At 40.3% G+C, this 23,029-nt stretch overlaps 2 protein-coding genes across 3 annotated transcripts in view; one reads left to right on the top strand and one right to left on the bottom strand.

Annotated features, from left to right (window-relative positions):
* FAM120A (family with sequence similarity 120 member A) overlaps positions 1–23,029 on the bottom strand; it is a 115,793-nt gene that overhangs the window by 80,211 nt on the left and 12,553 nt on the right. For both annotated transcript variants that reach the window (XM_065901533.1, XM_065901534.1), the window contains exons 2-3: positions 11,144–11,390; positions 7,209–7,291 (exon numbers count right to left, since the gene is read on the bottom strand). In XM_065901533.1, the coding sequence (XP_065757605.1) occupies positions 7,209–7,291; positions 11,144–11,390 (330 nt within the window). The remainder of the gene's footprint in view (positions 1–7,208; positions 7,292–11,143; positions 11,391–23,029) is intronic.
* On the top strand, positions 7,460–7,812 carry LOC136176669 (large ribosomal subunit protein eL39). The gene has a single exon (XM_065947143.1). The coding sequence runs from the start codon at positions 7,505–7,507 to the stop codon at positions 7,658–7,660; it is 156 nt and encodes a 51-aa protein (XP_065803215.1). The 5' UTR covers positions 7,460–7,504; the 3' UTR covers positions 7,661–7,812.

Raw genomic sequence — 23,029 nt, 5'->3', positions numbered from 1 at the left:
AAAAAGAAAATTTTAAAAACATTCTAATCAGGAATGGCAGTTTGGAAGTAAACTGCCAGCAAATCCCAGTTTTGTCACATCTTCCTGGCCCCAGATTGGGCTAGTATCAAGAAAAGTGACATCTCTGGTTGAGTTGCCTAGAAGTGCCCAGGGAAGAGACCACTGGCAAGGTGAGGGGTATAGGTGCATGCACCCAAGACACAGGGTGAGGAAGCTGCCAAGCGAGTCACATTTTCAGAAGAAGTGACTTATTCTGTTAGAGAGATGGAGACGACCTATTTAGGAACAATGCTGAGGCTCTGGACCCAGAGGGGAGAAAACACACTTGAAAGTGTCTGCACACATTTTAAAAACTGAGGATATATCACTTAATTAAATAAACAAGACTAGAAGATTCCAGGTCATGAGAAGAAACAGCAAAACCGAAAGTACTCCAGTAAGCTTCCTTTTGTTTAACTTACCCTACCACTCACCACCAGGGCATGAGAAGTCAGCCACTACAAATACTGTATCTTTCAGACGGCTTTTGAACCATGAATCTCTCCTCCTGACCAGGTTATGCATTTTGGCTCACTCAGGAAGAGTTCTGCGGGCAGGCACAGTCCCTACAGAAAGGAGCTAAGCTAAAAGTAACCCTGCAACAACTAGGAAACACAGACTCCTCTTATGACTCTGTCCCTCTTTCCCGGCAAAGTGACTTCTGTCCAAAGACAGAAAAGCTATTGAGTCCCAGTGCTCCCAGAAGATTCCCTCGAACACCAAGCTTTCCATCTTTACTCTAAAAGCAACTGGGAACAGGGAAAGAAGTTCAGATAAGATACAAATAAGCAAAGATCTTTTGAGTTCAGTCTCATATTTTCCATCTAAGGATTCCTTATATAAATTTTAAATGAGCAAAGAATAAAACTTCTTACCTAAGTTTCCATGACCTAAAAGCTTACATCCCAGCACCATGAATCTGTGCACTGAAATACCATAGACTGTTAATAATGTGCAGCTCACTGAATGCATGACATTGTAATAGTAATATTAGTAGGGTGTACATTTTAAAACAATTTTGGAGTACAAATATCAATCTGTTAAAAGTGGTTCTCTTCCAAGAGTGAAATTATAAATAGCTCCCATTTCCACACTGCATAATGGTTGAGTTTTTCAAGCTTCTAGGTCCCTAACAATATTTTCTCTAGAGCCCCCAAAGTCCTCGGGTTTTAGGAAGTACTTTTTAGCTCTTATGATACAACGACTTTTTGAGGGGGAAAAAGGTATGAGTTAACTTCAATTAACACTAACATACAAGCAGGAATTCCTTCTTTAGGATGTTCTATAGTGCCCACGCTGCCACCTCTTGCGATCCTTAAAAGGTAGAACTCTTTAAAATAAATGAAGCCCATCTTTCTATTCATGCACAAGTTATATTCAACTTCCTTTCAAAAAAGATTCCAGAAAGTCTGATAACCAATCTCACTCTAGTAAAGTTGCACAGTATGTTAGATATACCGTAAAACTTCAAAAGGCCTGAAATCATGCTGCTCTTCTCTCTGAAGCTGGCTCCATGGTGTGAAACCCAGAGAGGGGCCATGCGGAGTGGAGATGAAAATCACTGGTTGGCTGGACACTGGTCAGCAGGTGCAGGTGCTACCCATGGAGCCCCTTCTGGGAAGCCAAGAGAGAGATCAAGTCCTTCATTCTGAGGGCCCACTGCAAGCCGTGCCATCTGCCATGACTTTGAGAATGCTGGGGTTGTGTGGCCTGCACGATGAGACGCAGACGGCTCTTCTGTCCACCTCCACATTCCTGGGGACCCTGACAGGCTACTTTCCCAGAACCAGACTCCCTCCTCCCCAGGGTCAACCGCTACATCCTGTCCCTAAAGACACTTGTAAAAAGGATTACTCAGTGACTTTTGATGGCAGACAGTAAGATGTGAAACATACAGAGATAACTTTTAGTAAAATTCTAGGTAACTTTAAAACAAAGTATTCCTGAGGTCACCTGCTAGAGTGTCCCGGTATACAGCTGCCTCAGGGAAAAGATATTGCTGGTAAAGAAAGGTGACTAAAAAGTGAATCCAAAGGTAGAGGTATAAACACTAAAGACTATTTAAATCAGGAAGAAACATGTACAAGAGCTAGGATTTAGATTTTGAGAAGAGCCAGAAGTAAGCAAGGACGTTTTTGAGGAGACATTTTAACTGGACACACACAGGGAGGAGTTCAAGAGGAACTAGCACCTGCCTGGCCTGTGGCTGATGGGCAGAGCTGGGCTGGGGCAGTGGGGTGGTGATGGTGGCGTGGGCAGTTGTGTCCAGGGGAAGGCCTCCTCTGCCCGCTTGCCACAACTGGGGAAGTGATATAGAGAGATCAAAATAGAACCTGAGGAGCTATACAGGAGAACAACACTTGTAGGAAGTCTAAGGAGAGGAAAGGTGAGCATAAAACTTGCAAAGCGGAAATGACAAAGGGACTCTGGGGCGGGAAATACTTGGGGCTCATGAATGACTGACAGAGATAAAACTCAAATTACATGAAACTGAATATGAAGTTTAGGAACACAAAAAGCATTAAAATGAATACAAAGACCTGCAACTTATGATTCTACTTAAGAAAACACTTCCAGTTTAAAAATTCAATGCCAAACCCAAATAAAAAGTTCCATAACTTTCAAGGACTGAAAATCATAAAACCATTTTTAAAAATTCAAAAAGCACATATAAAAAAGGCACTTATTTGGCACATGCTTATGGCCAGGAGGTGCTCCCAACCAGAAATGACCATCTAACATTCCAAAGGACTCCCACCCCTGCTTCTAGAATGTGATGTGACTTAAAATGGGCTCCTGCTGTCCTGAAAACAAACGAAATATACTTTACTTCCAAAACTAAGAAACTTGATGCCCTCTGACTAGAAGTTCTTAACATGGAAACATGTATTGAAAAACTTAAAAACCTGACTGGCTGCCTTAACTTCCTTTTTTCTACTGCCCTAACTTGATTTTTAGGTTTTTACGTATGTTTAGCATTGCACTCCTACTCTAGTGAGCACTATCCTGATTAATAAGGCAGCACAAAACAGAATTCTGCTCCCTTCCTAGCCTTCTCTGTGGGGACCACTTCATGATCCAACTGTCTCAGCTGTTTATCACCAGCCACTCCCGATTCTGCTTGTGATTCTGAATCCAGAGCCCCAGCCACTCTCTCCTATTGGCCCAACCAGCACTGTGAATGGTGATATCGAAAGGTTGACAGGGATACGATTATGATATTACATGTTAAGGGGGGATTTGAATTTATTATATAATAAGTTCATATAACACCAACCATCTGTGAACAATAAACTAGTAGATACGAACTCAGTGAAATACTTTGGCAAAATAAAGTAGGAGAAAAGGAATGCTTGAAATTGGGGAAGCAAAATCAAGTATCCTTACAAACTGTATACAACGTACTCTGCTGAAAAGGAATAAAAATCATAATAAGGTTTTATAATCAACAACCAACCAAATTTTCAAAAGATGTAGTTAGTTTTATTACTGGGAAAAAGAAGCAACTGAAAAAGCAGATGGGTACAGACAATTGTAAACAGTAGTAAGGTTCATGAGAAAAAAAGACCATATTGAATATCCCACATTCTAGTTACACAGAGTGAGGTCAGAAAGAGAAAAACAAATATCATATATTAATGCATATATATGAAATCTAGAAAAACGGTACTGATGAACCTATCTGCAAGGCAAAAATAGACACAAAGATATAGAGAACACACAGGTGGACACAGTGGGGGGAGGAAAGAGCAAGAGGAATTGAGAGTAGCCCTGAAACAAATACATTACCATATGTAAAACAGATAGTGGGAAGTTGCTGCGTTATACAGAGGGCTCAGCATTGTGCTCTGTGACAACCTAGAGGGATGAGATGGCATGGGATGGCATGGGATGGGGTGGGCAGTGGGGTGGGGTGTGGTGGGGTGGGGTGGGGGGGTGAGTGGGAGATTTGAGAGGGAGAGGACATATGTATGCTTATGCCTGATTCATGTTTTTGTATGGCAGAAGCTGACACAACATTATAAAGCAATACTCCACTTAAAAAGACAAAAAAATCTGAGTCTTTGTTAAAATGATACTACACACAGAAACTATGTATAAAGATCAAAACATAAAAGTTTTGCAATTTTTTAACTCAAAGCCAGATGTTTTACTTTTCATAATGTGACTTTAAAAAATCCTACAACTTATCAAGTCATTGAAAAATTATGCTGGACTGCTTCACTATTATGCCATAAAAATACCTAGCTAATATTTAAAATATGCATGTTGATAATGCAAAAAATTTGATTTTTTAAAAAATCCACAAGTGGATAGGAATCTGTTGCCAATGCAGGGGACAAGGGTTTGATCCCTGGTCCAGGAAGATTCCACGTACCCAAAGGCAACAAAGGCCACGAGCCTCAACTACTGAAGCCTATGTGCCTAGACCCTGTGTCCCACAACAAGAGAAGCTACTGTAGTGAGAAGCCCATGCACCACAACTAGAAAGAGCCTGTGCACAGCAACGAAGACCCAACGCAACCAAAAATATACAAGTAATTTTAAAACACACACACACACACAATCCTACAAACAACTTTGAGAGAAAACAGAAAAATGTCAATGTGGACTTATATTAAATGACATTAATTTAGTTGATGTGATAACAGTAATATAATTAAGAAATTATCCTTATCTTTAGGTGGTGCTGTTAATATAAACCAAGGTATTCACAGGTGGCTCAGGGCTAAAGAACCTGCCTGACAATTCAAATGCTAGTTCAATCCTTGGGTCGGGAAGATCCCCTGGAGTAAGAAATGGCAACTCTGTCCAGTATTCTTGTCTGTAAAACTTCACAGACAGAGGCGACTGGCAGGCTACAGTCCACAGGGTCACAAATAGTTAGACACAACGGAGCAGTAGCAGCAGCAGATATAAACCAGTTTTCACAGGTAAAGTGTTATGATGTCTGCAACTTACTTCCCAATAGTTAAAAAACACACAGATACAAATATCCTTTATAGCAAACTGTTAACAACAGGTGAACCAAGGTGATGGATATATGAATAGATATTTCCTATCTCAACTTTTTATATATTTTTATTTTTATTAACAAACTATTAGGAAAAATACATGATAATGATGCTTGTGACCTATCAGTGGATTGAGTTGGTTTTCCAATAATTCTTCAAACAGTTCCTCACTTCTAACCTCTGACACACGAAATAAGGCGAGCTCAATTTAAACATATGTATACAGTTTGGCCAAGCTAGATAGCATATTAAAAAGCAGAGACATTACCTTGCCAACAAAGGTCCATCTAGTCAAGGCTATGGTTTTTCCAGTGGTCATGTATGGATGTGAGAGTTGGACTGTGAAGAAAGCTGAGCACCGAAAAATTGATGCTTTTGAACTCTGGTGTTGGAGAAGACTCTTGAGAGTCCCTTGGACTGCAAGGAGATCCAACCAGTCCATCCTAAAAGATATCAGTCCTGGGTGTTCATTGGAAGGACTGATATTGAAACTGAAACTCCAATACTTTGGCCACCTCATGTGAAGAGCTGACTCGTTGGAAAAGACCCTGATGCTGGGAGGGGTTGGGGGCAGGAGAAGGGGACGACAGAGGATGAGATGGCTGAATGGCATCACCAACTCGATGGGCATGAGTTTGAATAAACTCCAGGAGTTTGTGATAGACAGGGAGGCCTGGCGTGCTGCGACTCATGGGGTCACAGAGAGTCAGACACGACTGAGCGACTGAACTGAACTGAACTGATACAGTTTGGGGATCCTGGGAGCCTCTCACTCACCGCTGCTACTCAAAACAATACAAACTCTGTAAAAAACGAGCTTTCATTTTGTCTCAACTTATAAAAGCATACTGTTTAATAAGCTAATGAGTATAATACTTCTGAGTCTACCTGATTTCAGACTGTACTTTTCCCAATCTGCAAGTCATTAATGGTATCACCAGGAGCTTGGAATCAAGTTTACAAATTGTAGTACTTTGTAAATGAAAACACACATGAAGAACTCTCTGGCCAATAGCAAATAGCTGTTTTCCTTCAGGGGGAAAAAAAAAGGCAAAAGAAAACAAGTAATCTCAAACAAAAGAAGAAAAACTGATCTTCCAACAGAAGCTGAAAAACCCATACCAAGAACTGTTAGGATAAAAAGGAAAACATCAGGGCCCATCAATAAGAAATGGAAAAAAAAGGGTTCTAGGTACCAAGGAACAAGATGAAAGAGGCAGGAGTGGAATGCCACCTGAACTTCCAAGTATCACAAAAGCTTGCTGTAAGCTAAACACTAAAAAATCCTATTTGGAGGACAATTCTGACAATAGGAAAACGTGCATTCAGAAACCACTCCATGCAACCTCCCCGTTACCACAAGGAACTGAGGCCCGGGCTGCAGGCCAGTCTAGGTTCAGAATTCCCAACTCCCTATCTAGTAAGTGACAGCTATGACCACAACACTGACAGCAGAGAACACCACACCAATTTACCCAGCAAAGGGAATTCAGAAAATTACAGGAAGCCACTCACAACTACAAGTTCCCTAGTGACTCATACCATTCCACTACTACACTCACATCAAACTGTAAACCTTCCCACTTTAGAAAATCAAAGTTAAGTACATCTCCTTGGATGTTCATTACTTTCAAACAGGAAGGAGAGAAAAATAAGAAAATAAATATAATGAAAGAGTACAAATAGACCATTTTTCTAATGAACTTGGGTCTCCTTGATCACTCAAAAAGCATTAAAACTATAGATTTTTACAATATTAGAAAATCAGTAAGAAAATTATGAAATTCAAACTCTGCTAAGATATTGATCCATAACAGAAGATGATATTATCTATTGAAAAAATAATATTTGTAAGAAAATAAAATTAATACATAAAAACTTTAGCTAAAAAATTTACACCTATCTAGGTCCATGACATGAAGAATTCACCTGAGGGAATTTTAAACAACATTTACATATATTTACCTAAAATATGGGTGCTGGGAACAATATAAGGTAGGTTTTTTTTTTTAAGGCAGCACAGATTCTGAAGTTAGGGGGAAGCATGATATTGCTAATTTTGAGGTATATTTCCTTCTACAATAAAGAAACATTACTTAGATTATGAAAGGAAAAGGAAAAGCAACAAATGTTGGAAATAAAATGAATTTGTACCTTAAGTGAAGCTAGTGGATGTTCTGGACCAAGTAAACTCCAATGAAAGGAAGCCAGATCTTCATCAGGTAGAATGTGATTTCCTGGAATACAAACAGGGATACCACAAAAGCCATTACTGACATGGGGGAAACTTAATATCACTGCATGTTATAATCTGTAGATTATCTTTGTTAGTTTTAAGACTTTGCAATATGACTCCTTAGGACTACCTCGTTTAATACACCACATAAAACTTCCACACATCTTTTTTCTCTTCTCCGCCATCCTATGTGCGGTTGAGATCTGTCCGCACCATGTCTTCTCACAAGACTTTCAGGATCAAGCGATTCCTGGCCAAGAAGCAAAAACAGAATCGTCCCATTCCTCAATGGATTCGAATGAAAACTGGCAATAAAATTAGGTACAACTCCAAGAGAAGACATTGGAGAAGAACCAAGCTGGGTCTATAAGAAGCCTCACATAAAACATGGCACACATATTAAGATCACTTATTTAAGCAGCCGTATCACAGTGAGAACATCACTACTGTAATGCTTGGCTCTTGATGTTTCTTATTTCCTCACAATCAGTCTGAGACCAGTAATAAATATGTGTCATCCTTGTAAAAAAAAAAAAAAAAAAAAAAAAACTTCCACACAGACATTGAGAATATTTCTTCATCTTTTAACACAAAACATACAGCCGGCCAACTTCTTGAAGTTGCTTCAAGTACATTCCATTATAGGCTTAACAGCATTCAAACTGAATAAACTGTATAAAAACCTAAGTAACTCCCCAGCACAGTATTAAGGCCAGTCTGATAATGACAGATGCCAAATACCAATCTGATACAAGTTTTCATGTGTTTATGAGAGACTATGGCTCAAACTGCATTCTGTAGGTTCGACACCAGATGCAGAATCTACAGTTATAAAACCTAAGGTTAAGTGACAATGCTTGCAGTTTGTGACATGGATCAACATCCTCCTCCTTAAATTTCTAGCACCACCCACAAAATAGATGTACAAAGCACAGACTACACTACCACCAAGAAGTGTCAATCAGCTCTTTGCACTATCACCCGGGTTATGTCACAAGAACGAACTGTATTCAGATGAGAAACTACATTTTTGGGGTGAACATTCTCCCTTCATTATAATGCTTGGATGCCTGATACACTAACATATTTGTTAATTGTTTTGATACATTTTAAAAGCAATAATTTCTTAAATAATTCTGTGATTTGTATATTATGATTTAGTCACCTCCACACTAAGCAGATGTATTACTGAGCTGTAACAGAAGGTAAAACAAGGTGAGTGCATCTCAGCATTGCTAATCATAATACTCTAAACACAGACACACGATACACGTGTACCAAACTGTCATGATATTCACAAGTGCAGAGCTAGGTCCAAACTGTCCAGTTATTGAGTTCTGTATTACTTTCCTCTGCTCATAGATACTGCAGAACTTTACTGTGAAGTATAAAGTATCTGAGATTTGTTTTTGAAGCTACTATCTGAAAAAATATTAAGCCAATTCCAACATCAAATATAGTCTGTTAAAACTTGGGCCAAATACTTAAATGAGTATTCACTCATTTTCACTCAACTTTTCTAAAACAAAACATCTTATATTGCTATGCTTTCTATTACAAAAAGGAGAAATTATACTTTCTATTTTAAAAAAAGGAAAATAATATTTCTCATTTGAGGACACTCAAATTTTCACAAAAATCTAAACTAAAATGCTCTAAAAATGTTCACCCAATTAAGAGTTTATAATTTGCCTAATTTTTTTGGAGAAATTTCAAGTCTTAAATTAATTCATTACTAAATTATTCACAATGCTATTATTTTTCATTTCTTTTAATATTTCATAAACTATTACTTGGTATTATCTCCCAAGAAATTTATTCAATGTTTCTTAAATATGATAAACAAATATCCTTCCCAGGGTAGCTAAGGTACCCATATTCTACAAGTATACAATATTCCCATTCATTTAAAGTCAATTAACATGCCCAAGTCAATGGGTGTAACATTTAAGTAAATATGAAACTTTTCATGTGTCCATCCACTTCATCACTTTTTAACATTTGAGGAAATATCCTTTTATATTTTAATATCTGAAAATATAAAAGTACTATATGCATTTAGAAATTAGGTTTTAATCCTCTGAATCCCAACTCACAGGAGTTCAGTAAGAAAATGGACAGAAAATAGCCAAGTACTAACTTAAAAACATGTATTTGAGATTGGATCCAAATAAAGACAACTTGCAAAATCAGAATTTTTTTTTAATTAATTTGTAGTTACACAATTTGAAATGTTATCACCATAACATATGGAAAATTATGGCTCCCTCACTATAATTTCTAGTTGTATAAAACTCTTTTGGAATGTTTATTGAAAAATCTGCTAATTAGAAAAATCTACTAATTAGAAATTTCTAAAAGAGCCCACAATAGGGAGTCTAAAAGACCCCCTCGTAAGCACAACCAGAACCTGTTGCTAAGCACTGCAGAATAAAAACTGAAAGAGTATAGTAAGATCTCACTTTTTCTTAAAAGCACACATCTCTCAAAGAGGGTCTGAGTATCCCAAACAGCTCTCAATCTCATCACTGAAGTTCTTGGGTTTCACTCACATGAGAGAGAGAGAGAGAGAGAGAGAAGTTTCTCAGTTGTGTCCGACTCTTTGCGACCCCATGGACTGTAACTGACCAGGCTCCCCTGTCCATGGGATTTTCCTAAGAGGAGCCTACACAGTAACACATTTGCTCAGAACACATTTACTTATACTGTGGACACAATTGCTACAGACTCTCAGGAAACTAGAGCCAGATACTCAAGTAGCTAAGAGACATGCACATTCCAAGCACAAGAAAGGGAAACTGACAGAAAAGATAGAAATAACTATAAACTACAGACATAAAGTGATAAATAAATGGATTACCTATTATCAAGTTACTTTAAAGAGAAAAATTTATGTGAGAGTTGGACTATAAACAAAGTTGAGCACCAAAGAATTGATGCTTTTGAATAGTGGTGTTGGAGAAGACTCTTGAGAGTCCCTTGAATTGCAAGGAGATCCAACCAGTCCATCCTAAAGGAGATCAGTCCTGGGTGTTCATTGGAAGGACTGATGTTGAAGCTGAAACTCTAATACTTTGGTTACCTCATGCGAAAAGCTGACTCATTGGAAAAGACCCTGATGCTGGGAAAGACTGAGAGCAGGAGGAGAAGGGGACGACAGAGGATGAGATGGTTGGATGGCATCATAGACTCAATGGACATGGGTTTGGGTGGATCCGGGAGTTGGTGATGGACAGGGAGGCCTGGTGTGCTGCGGTTCATGGGGTTGCAAAGAGTCAGACACGACTGAGCGACTGAACTGAACTGAAAACTGAGCGACTGAACTGAACTGAAAACAAGAATTCATCCTTTTAAGATATTCAGCATAAAGAATTCCTCCAAGGGAGTTTTTAAAGATATCTGTACATTTACTTAAGATGCAGGCTTTGGAAACAAAGGTAGGATAGTTTATTTCTGTTGTTTTCCTTTTAAAGTAGTGAGAATCCTGAAAAAGTGGGGAACACAGAACAGTGCTAACTTCACAGCAAATTCTCTTCTGTAATTTGTGTCAAAGGTTTAAATGTTTTTCACGGTGAGAATGTATTAGCATTTGTGATTTTTAAATGTTATTTCCCCCCAAATTTAAGAACATTTTTTCCCCAAAATTAGTGTATTGGCCTAGACAAAACAATACATAAACAAACACTTAAGAACAAAAGAAGCACATTATCAGCAAAAAATAATTAGCAAAGAATGTTACTGAAGAGGAACCCATTCCCTGGTGTTTTAACATTTAAGACACAATCCAAAATATTATGTTCCTGATACACAGAACTTTTTCACAAAATGAGAGAGCTTTAACACTGCCACTTACCTAAGAGAGCGGCAAAGATAGGGAAGCGGTTTGGGTTCAGGTCCAGCTGCTTGGCAACCTCATGCATCAGGTATTGGCTCGTGGTGAGACTCTTCCCATTCCGGCTCAGTTTTAGGGCGTGGGCACTGAAGTAGTAGGGGATGTTGCACAGTGCATAATCAGAGTCGTATGCAACCAAGCCATGGAAGCCGTTTTCTCTGCAGAAACCGATCACTTCTTGATGATGGTCCTCGATGCTCTGTGCAACCTGTGCAAGTAAGAAGAGCACTTCATCAGAGGCCAGTACCACTGCACCATGTGCTCAACATGCAGACATATTTGTACAGAATCTGCAACTGCCAGATATGGAAGATATGCAAGAGAGCCAAATAGTCAAAACTGCCGTAATAAAGCGTGAGGCACATGGCCCAAATGAGAATCTCAGTGAGAAATATCTCCGGTCACTAACTTATGATCCCAACCACACTGCAGATTAATTTTTTCAATTTTTATCAAATTCAAAGATCACCCTATTTAAAAATACACAACACCAGGTGATCCCTGTGACAGTATTTTGAAGGAAGGGGCGGGGGGGAGAAGGGGAAGACAGAGCAGGAAAATGACGTGAGAAGGAAGGAGACAAAGGAAGAAGTCAGCCACTCTCAGTGAAACCAAAATAATTTCTTCAAAGACCATAGCAAATAGGTGAAATAATCAGAAGGATTTTCTAAACAAAAATAAAAGTCAAGTATTATCCATCACCTATCTGTCTACTAGTTAATACAGATCCTGAAGCACTGAGCGTATGGGATAATAAGAATGAACATGTGTTCAGTTTAGTTCAGTCGTGTCTGACTCTTCGCTTCTCCATTGACTGCAGCACGCCAGGCTTCCCTGTCCATCATCAACTCCCAGAGCTTGCTTAAACTCGTGTCCATTGAGTCAGTGATGCCATCCAACCATCTCATCCTCTGTCGTCCCCTTCTCCTCCTGCCTTCAATCTTTCCCACCATCAGGGTCTTTTCCAATGTGTCAGTTCTTCCCATCAGGTGGCCAAAGTACTAGAGCTTCAGCTTCAGCATCAGTCCTTCCAATGAATATTCAGGACTGATTCCCTTTAGGACTGACTTGTTTTACCTCCTTGCAGTCCAAGGCACTCTCAAGAGTCTCCTCCAACACCACAGTTCAAAAGCATCAATTCTTCGGTGCTCAGCTTTCCTTACGGTCCAATTCCCACATTTCTTTGTCAACAAAAGTCTGCCTAGTCAAAGCTATGGTTTTTCCAGTAGTCATGTATGGATGTGAGAGTACAGAAAACCATAATTTAAAAAATTCTAAAATTAGGCCAGCTGCATCTAGAAATGACAATCTTCAAGTCCACGCTCTCTATATCAAATCACTTTATTATGTAGAATTTTATATTTACAGCAATGTCTTAAGTCATTTTAAAAATCACCAGTGATTCCTGTTTTCCAGACATCTTTAACATTAAGTCTGCACAACCTCCTAAGAGGTTTTTGAAATGAAAATAGACTGTAAGATACCATTCCCTTGCTCCACTCCCCTCACAGGAGATCAAAAAAGGCGGCATGGTTGTTTGCCTCACAGAATCAGATATCCTCTAAAGGAGATTGTTGTTACATAGTTGCTAAATCATGTCTGACTCTTTTTGACCCCATGGAGGATAACCTCCCAGGTTCCTCTGTCCATGGGATTTCCCAGGCAAGAATACTGGAGTGGGTAGCCATTCCCTTCTCCAGGGAATCTTCCCGACCCAGAGATTGAACCTGTGTCTCCTCCTTTGGCAGGCAAATTCTTTAGCACTGAGCCACCAGATGGGGCAGAATTAAAGGTGTGAGTTGAGTCAGTGTATAATGTATGGTTTGCAAGAGTTTATTAACCTATTCTTCTGGGAAACTGAGGCTCAGAGCAGTTTAGAACCTAGCTCTGCCCAGCTCTAGGACGAGAGCAGTCCAGAGACACCCTCCCTGAGCACCCTGTGTCTACAGGCCTCACAGCATATTACCTCATTACCCTCACAATAACCCTGTAAGGGGAAAGAAGCCAGCCCTGTGTGGTCACTCAGACGGGTGTTCAAAAAGCAGGGGAAGAGCAAGTGTACTGGCCCAGACATGGTATCTGCAGCCCCATCCTAGTGACCCAGGGGTGGGCAGCCGATGATGGAGTCACAGCAGGTGGGACAGGTCTATGGCAGGTTTTCAAGGAAGGCTACTGGCAACGGAAAACAACAGGCAATACATTTCCAGAGCTGTAAAGCACTCACTCTTTGACCCTGGAGTAACCTTACTCCAGGAAATACAGCCTAAGAAACCAACCTATCAGACAAAAAAATACTGTGAGCATAAAAAGGATAAAGGTAGCCTTCTATGGGAAAAATAATATTAAGGAGCTGGGCAAACACAGAAACTACACAATGTTGTGAAGAAACTTGAGAAAAGCCTGGAACAAAATATTAAACAAAACCATTTCAGAACACAGTATTCGGTACACACAAGCACAAAGGAATAAGCAAAAACTGACAAGGTTGTTGAGGGTGATGCAACTATGCTTTTTTTAAAGAAAAAAACTTTTTTTTTCAAAGAAAGAGGACATCTCTATGCCACTGCCCTGGGGTCAAATACTCCTCCTTTCATATCCATCTCTCACCAGACAAGGCATACAACTTGCTCATCTGTGTATCAAGGGTCTAGTTTGGTGCCTGGCATACAGTAAAAACTACTCAAGAAATTAAAAACTCTGGGGGTCCTAGTTCAGAGGGCCCCAGTCTATAAAGGTTAATAGGATAAACTTTAATTAGTAGAAACCAACATCCATCAGAGCCTTATAGAGTGGTTTCATCTATGTGGAGAGAGTGGCATATAGCACTTTTCACAGTCATTTCCTTCCACAGACCCTTCCCCAAACACAATTTCCTGTTCATTCAGAACACTTGATTTCAGACTGGCATTAAAAAGCAAGGTAAATGAACTATTAATAATTCACTACAAGATTAATTTGCAAATGGTTAACAATATCTTTCTTCTTTTTTACTTTTTATTTTGTATTGGGGTACAGTCAATTAACAATGTTGTGACAGTTTCAGGTGAACAGCTAAGTTTCAGTCATACATATACATGTATCCATTCTCCCCCAAACTCCTCTCCCATCCAGGCTGCCAGATAACATCAATCAGAATTCCATGTGCTATACAGTAGGCCCTCGTTGGTTACCCATTTTAAATACAGCAGTGTGTACAGGTCCATCCCAAACTCCTGAAGTATCTTTTACCCCATCCTCCTCCTCTCCCCTGCAACCATAAATTTGTTCTCCAAGTCTGTGAATCTGTTTCTGTTTTATAAGTTCATTTGATTAAATATCTTAATCCTCTCCCAAAGCACATCTAACATGAAACAAATAGTTGCCTGCTAGAATTAATCTCCTAAAACAAAAGATAAAAGAACCTGCTCAGTCGTGTCTGACTCTTTGCAACCCCACAGACTGTAGCCTGCCAGGCTCCTCTATCCATAGAATTCTCTAGCCATTCCCTTCTCAAGGGGATCTTCCTGACCCAGGGATCAAATCCAGGTCTCCTGCATTGCAGGAGGATTCTTTACCATCTGAGCCACCAGGGAAGACCAATTAATCTCCTAAAACAAAAGATAAAAGAATCCCACCCTTAAGCAAGCACAGACTTCAAATCTAAAGCAAGGCATATAACTGAGTCATTTTGCTGTACACCAGAAACTAACACAACACTGTAAATCAAGTGAAAGTCGCTCAGTCATGTCCGACTCTTTGCCACCCCATGGACCATACAGTCGAGGGAATTCTCCAGGCCAGAATACTGGAATGGGTAGCCTTTCCCTTCTCCAGGGGATCTTCCCAACCCAGGGATCGAACCCAGGTCTCCCGCATTGCAGGCAGGTTCTTTACCAGCTGAGCCACAAGGGAAGCCCAAGAATACTGGAGTGGGTAGCCTATCCCTTCTCCAGGGGATCTTCCCAACCCAGGAATCGAACCAGGATCTCCTGCATTGCAGGTGGATTCTTTACCAACTGAGCTATCAGGGAAGCCAATCAACTGTACTTCAATAAATAATAACAATAATAAACCAAGGTCAAGCAATCTGTGCCCTTTGCTCATCTTTCATCCTGTTCATCTTTCCTATTTCAAGTACCATGAGTGATGGGGAGGAAAACCAAAAAGCCCAGGTTCCAGTTCTGGCTTGATGCCCAACCTATCTGGTGAGGAAAACAAAATTCATGAATCTTCAAGGTTCTTTCACCTTCTAAAATTCTAGTATTCTTCCCTACTAGTTAACACCTATTATGCCTTTATCTGAGGAGAGGCTACATGGCATTAAGAGCCACAGGGTAACAGAAATGCAAACTTCCCCAGTGGCTCAGTGGTAAAGAATCTGCCTGCCAATGCAGGAGACGCAGGTTAGATCCTCAGGTCAGAAAGATCCCCTGGAATAGTAAATAGCAACCCACTCCAGTATTCTAGACGGTATAATCCCATGGACAGAGGAGCCTGGCAGGCTTCAGTCCACGGGGTTTCAAAGGGTCGAACATGACTGAGTACAGAACATTAAACATTAAATCCTTTCCAGTAAATGAACAATGGAAGTATGGTCTAACAGTTTCTCAATTAGGGAAATAAAAACCTCACAAAACACCTAAATGAGAGTCTGGTTGATGAATACAACATGACTGCATTTGTACAAGCACACATCATTGTACACCTCATATGGAGAATCAACTTTAATATGCACAACGTAAAAAAAATTAGCCAGCAGTCAGGAATGCTAGTACAGATGCAAACTGACAAATGTACTGAACTGTACTATAAACTGTCTGTCACAGGGGTGCCGGTGAACACTCTGCGATCATTTTCACATGTGTAAGGTTGGGGTAAATGGACAGGAGATGATCTGGGTGTCTCCCTGTCAGAGAACAGGGTTACAAATACGCAAAGGGAGGAGGTTAGCATGCTCCTGTGGTGTTAGGCTAGCCATGGAGAGATCCACAGATGACAACACAGACAGTCACAGAAATCATCTGAGGTAAGCATATACACGTGGGCTGGTCTATAAACACACACATACATCTCCTATCTGTCAGCAGAGAGCCAAGCAGGAGCGGCACTCCAGGAGAAAGAACATCTATACTCCAGTCGGGTTTCTAAATACCATTCTCCACCAAAAGGGCCCAGAGCCTCTGGGAAAAAAGCGGGTAACGCCAGGGCAGAGAGGTCCAAGGTGAGCCTGGAACATCTACCTTGAGGTGCCAGGAAGGAAGGTAGTATTCACAAAACAAAGGATGGGGTATGTCAGCGGCACACAAAAGCCCACCTGAAAGATGCCCAATGACCAAAGCTGAAACAATCTGTGCTACAAAATAAATATCGTAGTGCTGGGTATAACCAAAGTGCACAATGAACACGTGTGTCAATATTAATACGAATAATGAAACAAAGGGGGGGGGGGAGAGACAAATCTTCCCCCCAGAAGAATTCAAATAGTAATGTAAAACCCCTTCCCAACAGGCGCCATTTAACCCCCACCCCTCCCTTTGGATGTATGCTGCACTTTATGACAGCCTCCAAAGAACCAAACCAGCAAAGAGGACAACAGACATGACACTGAGCGGACACCCCGTAAATACCACTGTACAGAAGGAGCACTGCATCCCTGGAGCATTCTCCCCAAATCACAAGAAAACATCAGACAGCTCAAACTGGAGGCCAGCCTACAAAATGCCTGATCAATTCGCCAAAAGTGTTGAGGTCACAAAGAGACAAGCAGACACCAGAGGTCACTAAGGGAGACAAGACGCCTAAAGGCAACAGGGACTCCAAAATGGATACAGGTGGAAAATGGAAGAAATCTGAATGAAATACACAATGCGGTTAATGGTACATTTGTTGCTGTTCAGTCACGAAGTCATGTCTGACTCTTTGGACCCCATGAACTGTAGCACACGAGGTTTCCCTGTCCTTCACTATTTCCCAGCGTTTGCTCAAACTCATGTCCATTGAGTTGATGATGCCACCTAACCATCTCCTCTTCTGGTGCCCTCTTCTCCTGCCCTCAATCTTTCCCAGCATCAGGGTCTTTTCCAATGAGTTGGCCTTTCACGTCAGGTGGCCAACGTATTTGAGCCTTCCAATGAGTATTTAAGGTTGATTTCCTTTAGGATTGACTGGTTTGATATCCTTGCAGTCCAAGGGGCTCTCAAGTTTCTTCTCCAGCACCACAATAAAAAAGCATCAATTCTTCAGTGCTCAGCCTTCTTCATGGTCCAACTCTCAAATCCATACATTACTACCGAAAAAACCATAGCTTTGACTATACAGACCTTTGTCAGCAAAGTGATGTCTCTGATTTTTAATATACTGTCCAGGTCTGTCATAGCTTTTCTTCCAAGGAACAAGCATCTTTTAACTTCATAGCTCCAGTGACCATCCACAGTGATTTTGGAACCCAAGAAAATAAAATCTGCCACTGTTTCTACTTTTTCCCCATCTATTTGCCATGAAGTGATGGGACTGGATGCCATGATCTTGGTTTTTTGAATGTTGTTTTAAGGCCAGCTTTCTCACTCTTCTCTTTAACCCTCATCAAGAGGCTCTTTAGTTACTTTTTGCTTTCTGCCATTAGAGTGGTATTATCTGCCTATTTGAGGTACCAAAGTTAATTTTTTTACTTTTAATACTTGCACTAATTCATAGGATGTTAACATGTATGGAAGTTGAGTGAAGGATATTTAGGAACTCTCTGTACAATTTCTGCAACTTTTCTATAAACCAGAATTATTCCCAAGTAAGTTTATTTTAAAAAGAAAAGAAAAAAAAAAAGCCTACAAGACACCAGGAGACTGTTTTAAAGACTGTTTTAAACTATTTCATGAGGTGAACAAAGCACTGAAAGGCATGAAAGGCAAATTCTCCGAGAGTCTATCATATGAAAACCTAACTCTCCCCAGACAGTCCAACTGAGGGAAGTAGCAACACGCAGCACAGATGGCATAAACCTATGAATGGATGGATGAACTTCAACAACCAAGAATACCTGCAAAAGGTCCAGGGAACAATTCAAGACTCACATCAAAGAGCCTGGTAAAGAATCTGGGCCAGAGAATTGGATGGGATGAAAAGAAGACTCGATGCAAGGTTTGGGTGAGGATAGGAAAATGCCTGGGTTATATCAAAACAAAACCTGAGAGGCAGTTATTTAATTAAAACTAAAAATTAAATTCTAGAGGTTCAGCTTCTGAGAATCAGGATCTACCAGGTATCAGTGTGTCTTTCCTCTGGTCTGAACATCTTCCATTCCTGTTTCCCATCTTATCTACTCTATCCCGTTCCCTGTGTTCCGTTTCTCCAGTTCCCTAGCCTTCCAGGTCCTGGCTCAGACTGGGCATATGATGCTTAACAAACATGGTGTGTCTAGTTCTTAATTCTTACTTTAGAAATGAGTAAAAACTATCAAATACAATGTTGCGAAGATTATTTCAATCTGAACTCCCAAAGAGTATAAAGCAAGCTAAAAAATTAAGCCCTGAGACCTACCTACTTATAGGTGATAAAGAAGGGGTTAAGGCCTCCTGTGAGAGTGAGCTAGATTTGGAATTATGCATAGTCTTCTTACAGAAAACCCCAGGCTAGGAACCAAAGACCACCCACCACCTTAAAAGGCACTAGGCCTTGACTGATTTTAGACATGGCTGCCATCATCACTGCATCAAAATGCAACTCCAGATCAAGGGTGTGAAACCCTGGAGCTCCTGTGTACACAGCATAGAGTGTTCAGTGTTGACTCTTGATATGTGTTTTGGTATCACAACCAGGCTGGGAACCACCAAATATCTCACCTCACCTCTCCACCCAGAAACACGGTATCACCAGGAAACCCAGTGTACACAATCCATGTGGAAGATCTTCAGTACTTGGCAAAGCACCCTATTTTTGGTCCCAGTGAAGTACTTTATATTTACCTAGGGGTAACTTTATGCTACTATATTTCTGCCACAGAATCTTAGGTAAATCTTTTTATCTTAATAGTTTTAATTTTCATTATTAAAAAGGCAGATATATCAAAAAGTCACTATTTTTACAAAGAATAATGACTAAAGAATTCTCAAGCTTACTTTGCAAATGTATTTATTTATTAATGCTGAAAGCAGCTATGGGGAAAGTCCAATAAGAATGAAAAAGTAACACTGTTACTTACTCCTAATCTCCAGTGAAGAAGCACTTGTACAGTGAGGTTTTGTATCTCTGGCACCAGATCCACTACCTACTTTCTGTACTTCCATTTATTCATCTGTAGAAATAATAGTACTCCCCTACCTTAGAGGGTAGCTGTGATGATTAAACGAGTTACTACATGTAAACAGCTCAGAATCATTCATAAAAAATAAGCACTCAACAAATGTCAGCTACTATTTACTTTTAGTAAGCTCTGTGAGAAAGGATCTGCTTGTTCACACTTTTCATGCAGGACCTAAAACACTATGAGTTCTTAGATTTTCTGACACAAAGAAAAAAATATCCTATGTGGTTCTTCTTTAGAATAATTTTCAGAAGCTCAGGGAATTTCGTGACACATCCTCCAACCAACTGCCAGATTTAAAAGATGTAACTTAACCTGAACAGAAGAGGATATAAGTTGAGCCGAATTCCGAAAGAAAAAAAAAAAAAAAAATCAGGCTCTGACCTTTATCCAAAGAATTCTAGACACTAGGTTTTAGATGGGTAAGACTTACTCAGGCTATTTACTACCTACTCAAGTAGAGCTGTTTCAAACAGACCCAGTTTCCCCCTCAGTCTCTCCCATCAGGAAGTTTCCATAAGCCTCTTATCCTTATCCATCAGAGGTCAGACAGAATGAAAACCACAATCACAGAAAACTAACCAAACTGATTACATGGACCACAGCCTTGTCTAATTCAATGAAATTATGAGACATGCCGTGTAGGGCCACTCAAGACAGACGGGTCATGGTGGAGAGCCCTGACAAAACGTGGTCCACTGGAGAAGGGAATGGCAAACTACTTCAGTATTCTTGCCTTGAGAACCCCATGAACAGCATGAAAAAGCAAAAAGATAAGACACTGAAAGATGAACTCCCCAGGTCAGTAGGTGCCCAATATGCTCCTGGAGAAGAGTGGAGAGATAATTCCAGAAAGAATGAAGAAATGGAGCCAAAGCAAAAACAACACCCAGTTGTGGATGTGACTTACGAACCTGGCATGTGAAGTCCATGAATCAAGGTAAGTTAGAAGTGGTCAAGCAGGAGATGGCAAGAGTGAATATCGACATTTCAGAAATCAGTGAACTAAAGTGGATGGAAATGAGTGAATTTACTTCACATGACCATTATTACATCTACAGCTGTGGACAAGAATCCCTTAGAAGGAAAGGAGCAGCCCCCACAGTCAACAAAAGAGTACAAAATGCAGTACTCAAAATGGTTGCAATCTCAAAAATGACAGAATGATCTCGGTTCATTTCCAAGGCAAACCATTCAACATCACAGAAATCCAAGTCTATGCCCCAAACACTAATGCTGAAGAGGATGAAGTTGAACAATTCTATATGGCAACCCACTCCAGTATTCTTGCCTGGAAAATCCCATGGACTGAGGATCCTGGTAGGCTACAGTCCATGGGGTCGCAAAGAGTCGGATATGACTGAGCGACTTCACTTCACTTCATGAACACTTACAAGACCTTCTAGAACTAACCCCCCAAAAACAAGTCCTTTTTATTATACAGGACTGGAATGCAAAAGTAGGAAGTCAAGAGATACTTGGAGTAACAGGCAAATTTGGCCTTGGAGTACAGAATGAAGCAGGGCAAAGGCTATCAGAGTTTTCCCAAGGGAAGGCACTGATCAGAGCAAACACCCTCTTCCAACAACACAAGAGAAGACTCTGCACATGGACATCACCAGATGGTCAATACCGAAATCAGACTGATTATATTCTTTGCAGCCAAAGATGGAGAGGCTCTATACAGTTGCAAAAACAAGACCAGGAGCTGACTGTGGCTCAGATCATGAACTCCTTATTGCCAAATTCAGACTTAAATCAAAGAAAGTAGGGAAAACCACTAGACCATTCAGGTTTAACCTAAATCAAATCCCTTACGACTATACAGTGGAAGTGACAAGTAGATTCAAGGGATTAGATCTGACAGACAGAGTGCCTGTGAAGAACTATGAAGGTTTGTGAAACCGTACACGAGGCAGGGATAAAGACCATCCCCAAGAAAAAGAAATGCAAAAGGCAAATGGCTGTCTGAGGAGGGCTTACATATAGCTGAGAAAAAAGAGAAGTTAAAGCCAAAGGAGAAGAGGAAAGATATACCCATTTGAATACAGAGTTCCAAAGAAGAGCAAGGAGAGATAAGAAAGGCTTCCTCAGTGATCAATGCAAAGAAATAGAGGAAAACAATAGAATGGGAAAGATCAGAGGTCTCTTCAAGAAAATTAGATACCAAGGGAACATTTCATGCAAAGTAGAGCACAATAAAGGACAGAAATGGTATGAACCTAACAGAAGCAGGAGAGATTAAGAAGAGGTGGCAAGAATACAGAGAAGAACTATACAAAAAAAGATCTTAATGATCCAGATAACCACGATGGTGTGATCACTCACCTAGAGCCAGATATCCTGGAACACAAAGTAAAGTGGGCCTTAGGAAGCATCACTACCAACAAAGCTGGTAGAGGTGGTGGAATTCCAGTTGAGCTATTCCAAATCCTAAAAGATGATGCTGTGAAAGTGCTGCACTCAATATGCCAGCAAATTTGGAAAACTTAGCAGTGGCCACAGGACTAAAAAAAGTTAGTTTTCATTCCAATCCCAAAGAAAGGCAATGTCAAAGAATGCTCAAACTACCGCACAATTGCACTCATTTCACATGCTAGCAAAGGAATGCTCAAGATTCTCCAAGACAGGCTTCAACAGTACATGAACCATGAACTTCCAGATGTTCAAGCTGGATTTCAAAAAGGCAAAGGAACCAGAGGTCAAACTGCCAACATCCATTGGATCATAGAAAAAGCAAGAGAGTTTCAGAAAAACATCTACTTTTGCTTTATTGACTATGTCAAAGCCTTTGACTGTGTGGATCACAACAAACTGTAGAAAATTCTGAAAGAGACGGGAATACCAGACCACCTGACCTGCCTCCTGAGAAATCTGTATGCGGGTCAGGAAGCAACAGTTAGCACCGAACATGGAACAACAGACTGGTTCCAAATCGGGAAAGGAGTAGTACATCAAGGCTGCATACTGTCACCCTGCTTGCTTATTTAACTTATGTGCAGAGTACATTATGCGAAATGCTGGACTGGGTGAAGCACAGTCTGGAACCAAGATTGCCGGGAGAAATACCAATAACTTCAGATATGCAGATGACACCACCCTTATGGCAGAAAGTGAAGAAAAACTAAAGAGCGTCTTGATGAAAGTGAAAGAGGAGAGTGAAAAAGTTGGCTTAAAACTCAACCTTCAGAAAACTAAGATCATGGCATCTGGTCTCACCACTTCACAGCAAACAGATGGGGAAACAGTGGAAACAGTGACAGACTTTATTTTCTTGGGGTCCAAAATCACTGCAGATGGTGACTGCAGCCATGAAATTAAAAGACGCTTGCTCCTTGGAAGAAAAGTTATGACCAACCTAGACAGCATATTAAAAAGCAGAGACATTACTTTGCCAATAAAGGTTCATCTTGTCAAAGCTATGGTTTTTCCAGTAGTCATGTATGGATGTGAGAATTAGACTATAAAGAAAGTTGAGCACTGAAGAATTGATGCTTTTGAACTGTGGTGATGGAGAAGACTCTTGAGAGTCCCTTGGACTGCAAGGAGATCCAACCAGTCCATCCTAAAGG

This window comes from Muntiacus reevesi, chromosome 10, assembly GCF_963930625.1.
Source record: "Muntiacus reevesi chromosome 10, mMunRee1.1, whole genome shotgun sequence".
Classification (NCBI taxonomy): domain Eukaryota; kingdom Metazoa; phylum Chordata; class Mammalia; order Artiodactyla; family Cervidae; genus Muntiacus; species Muntiacus reevesi.
This window is presented reverse-complemented; position numbering and strand designations above follow the sequence as displayed.

Bases quoted from the DNA above. Each gene is read 5' to 3' on its own strand.
- LOC136176669 (XM_065947143.1), top strand. From the start codon at position 7,505: ATGTCTTCTCACAAGACTTTCAGGATCAAGCGATTCCTGGCCAAGAAG.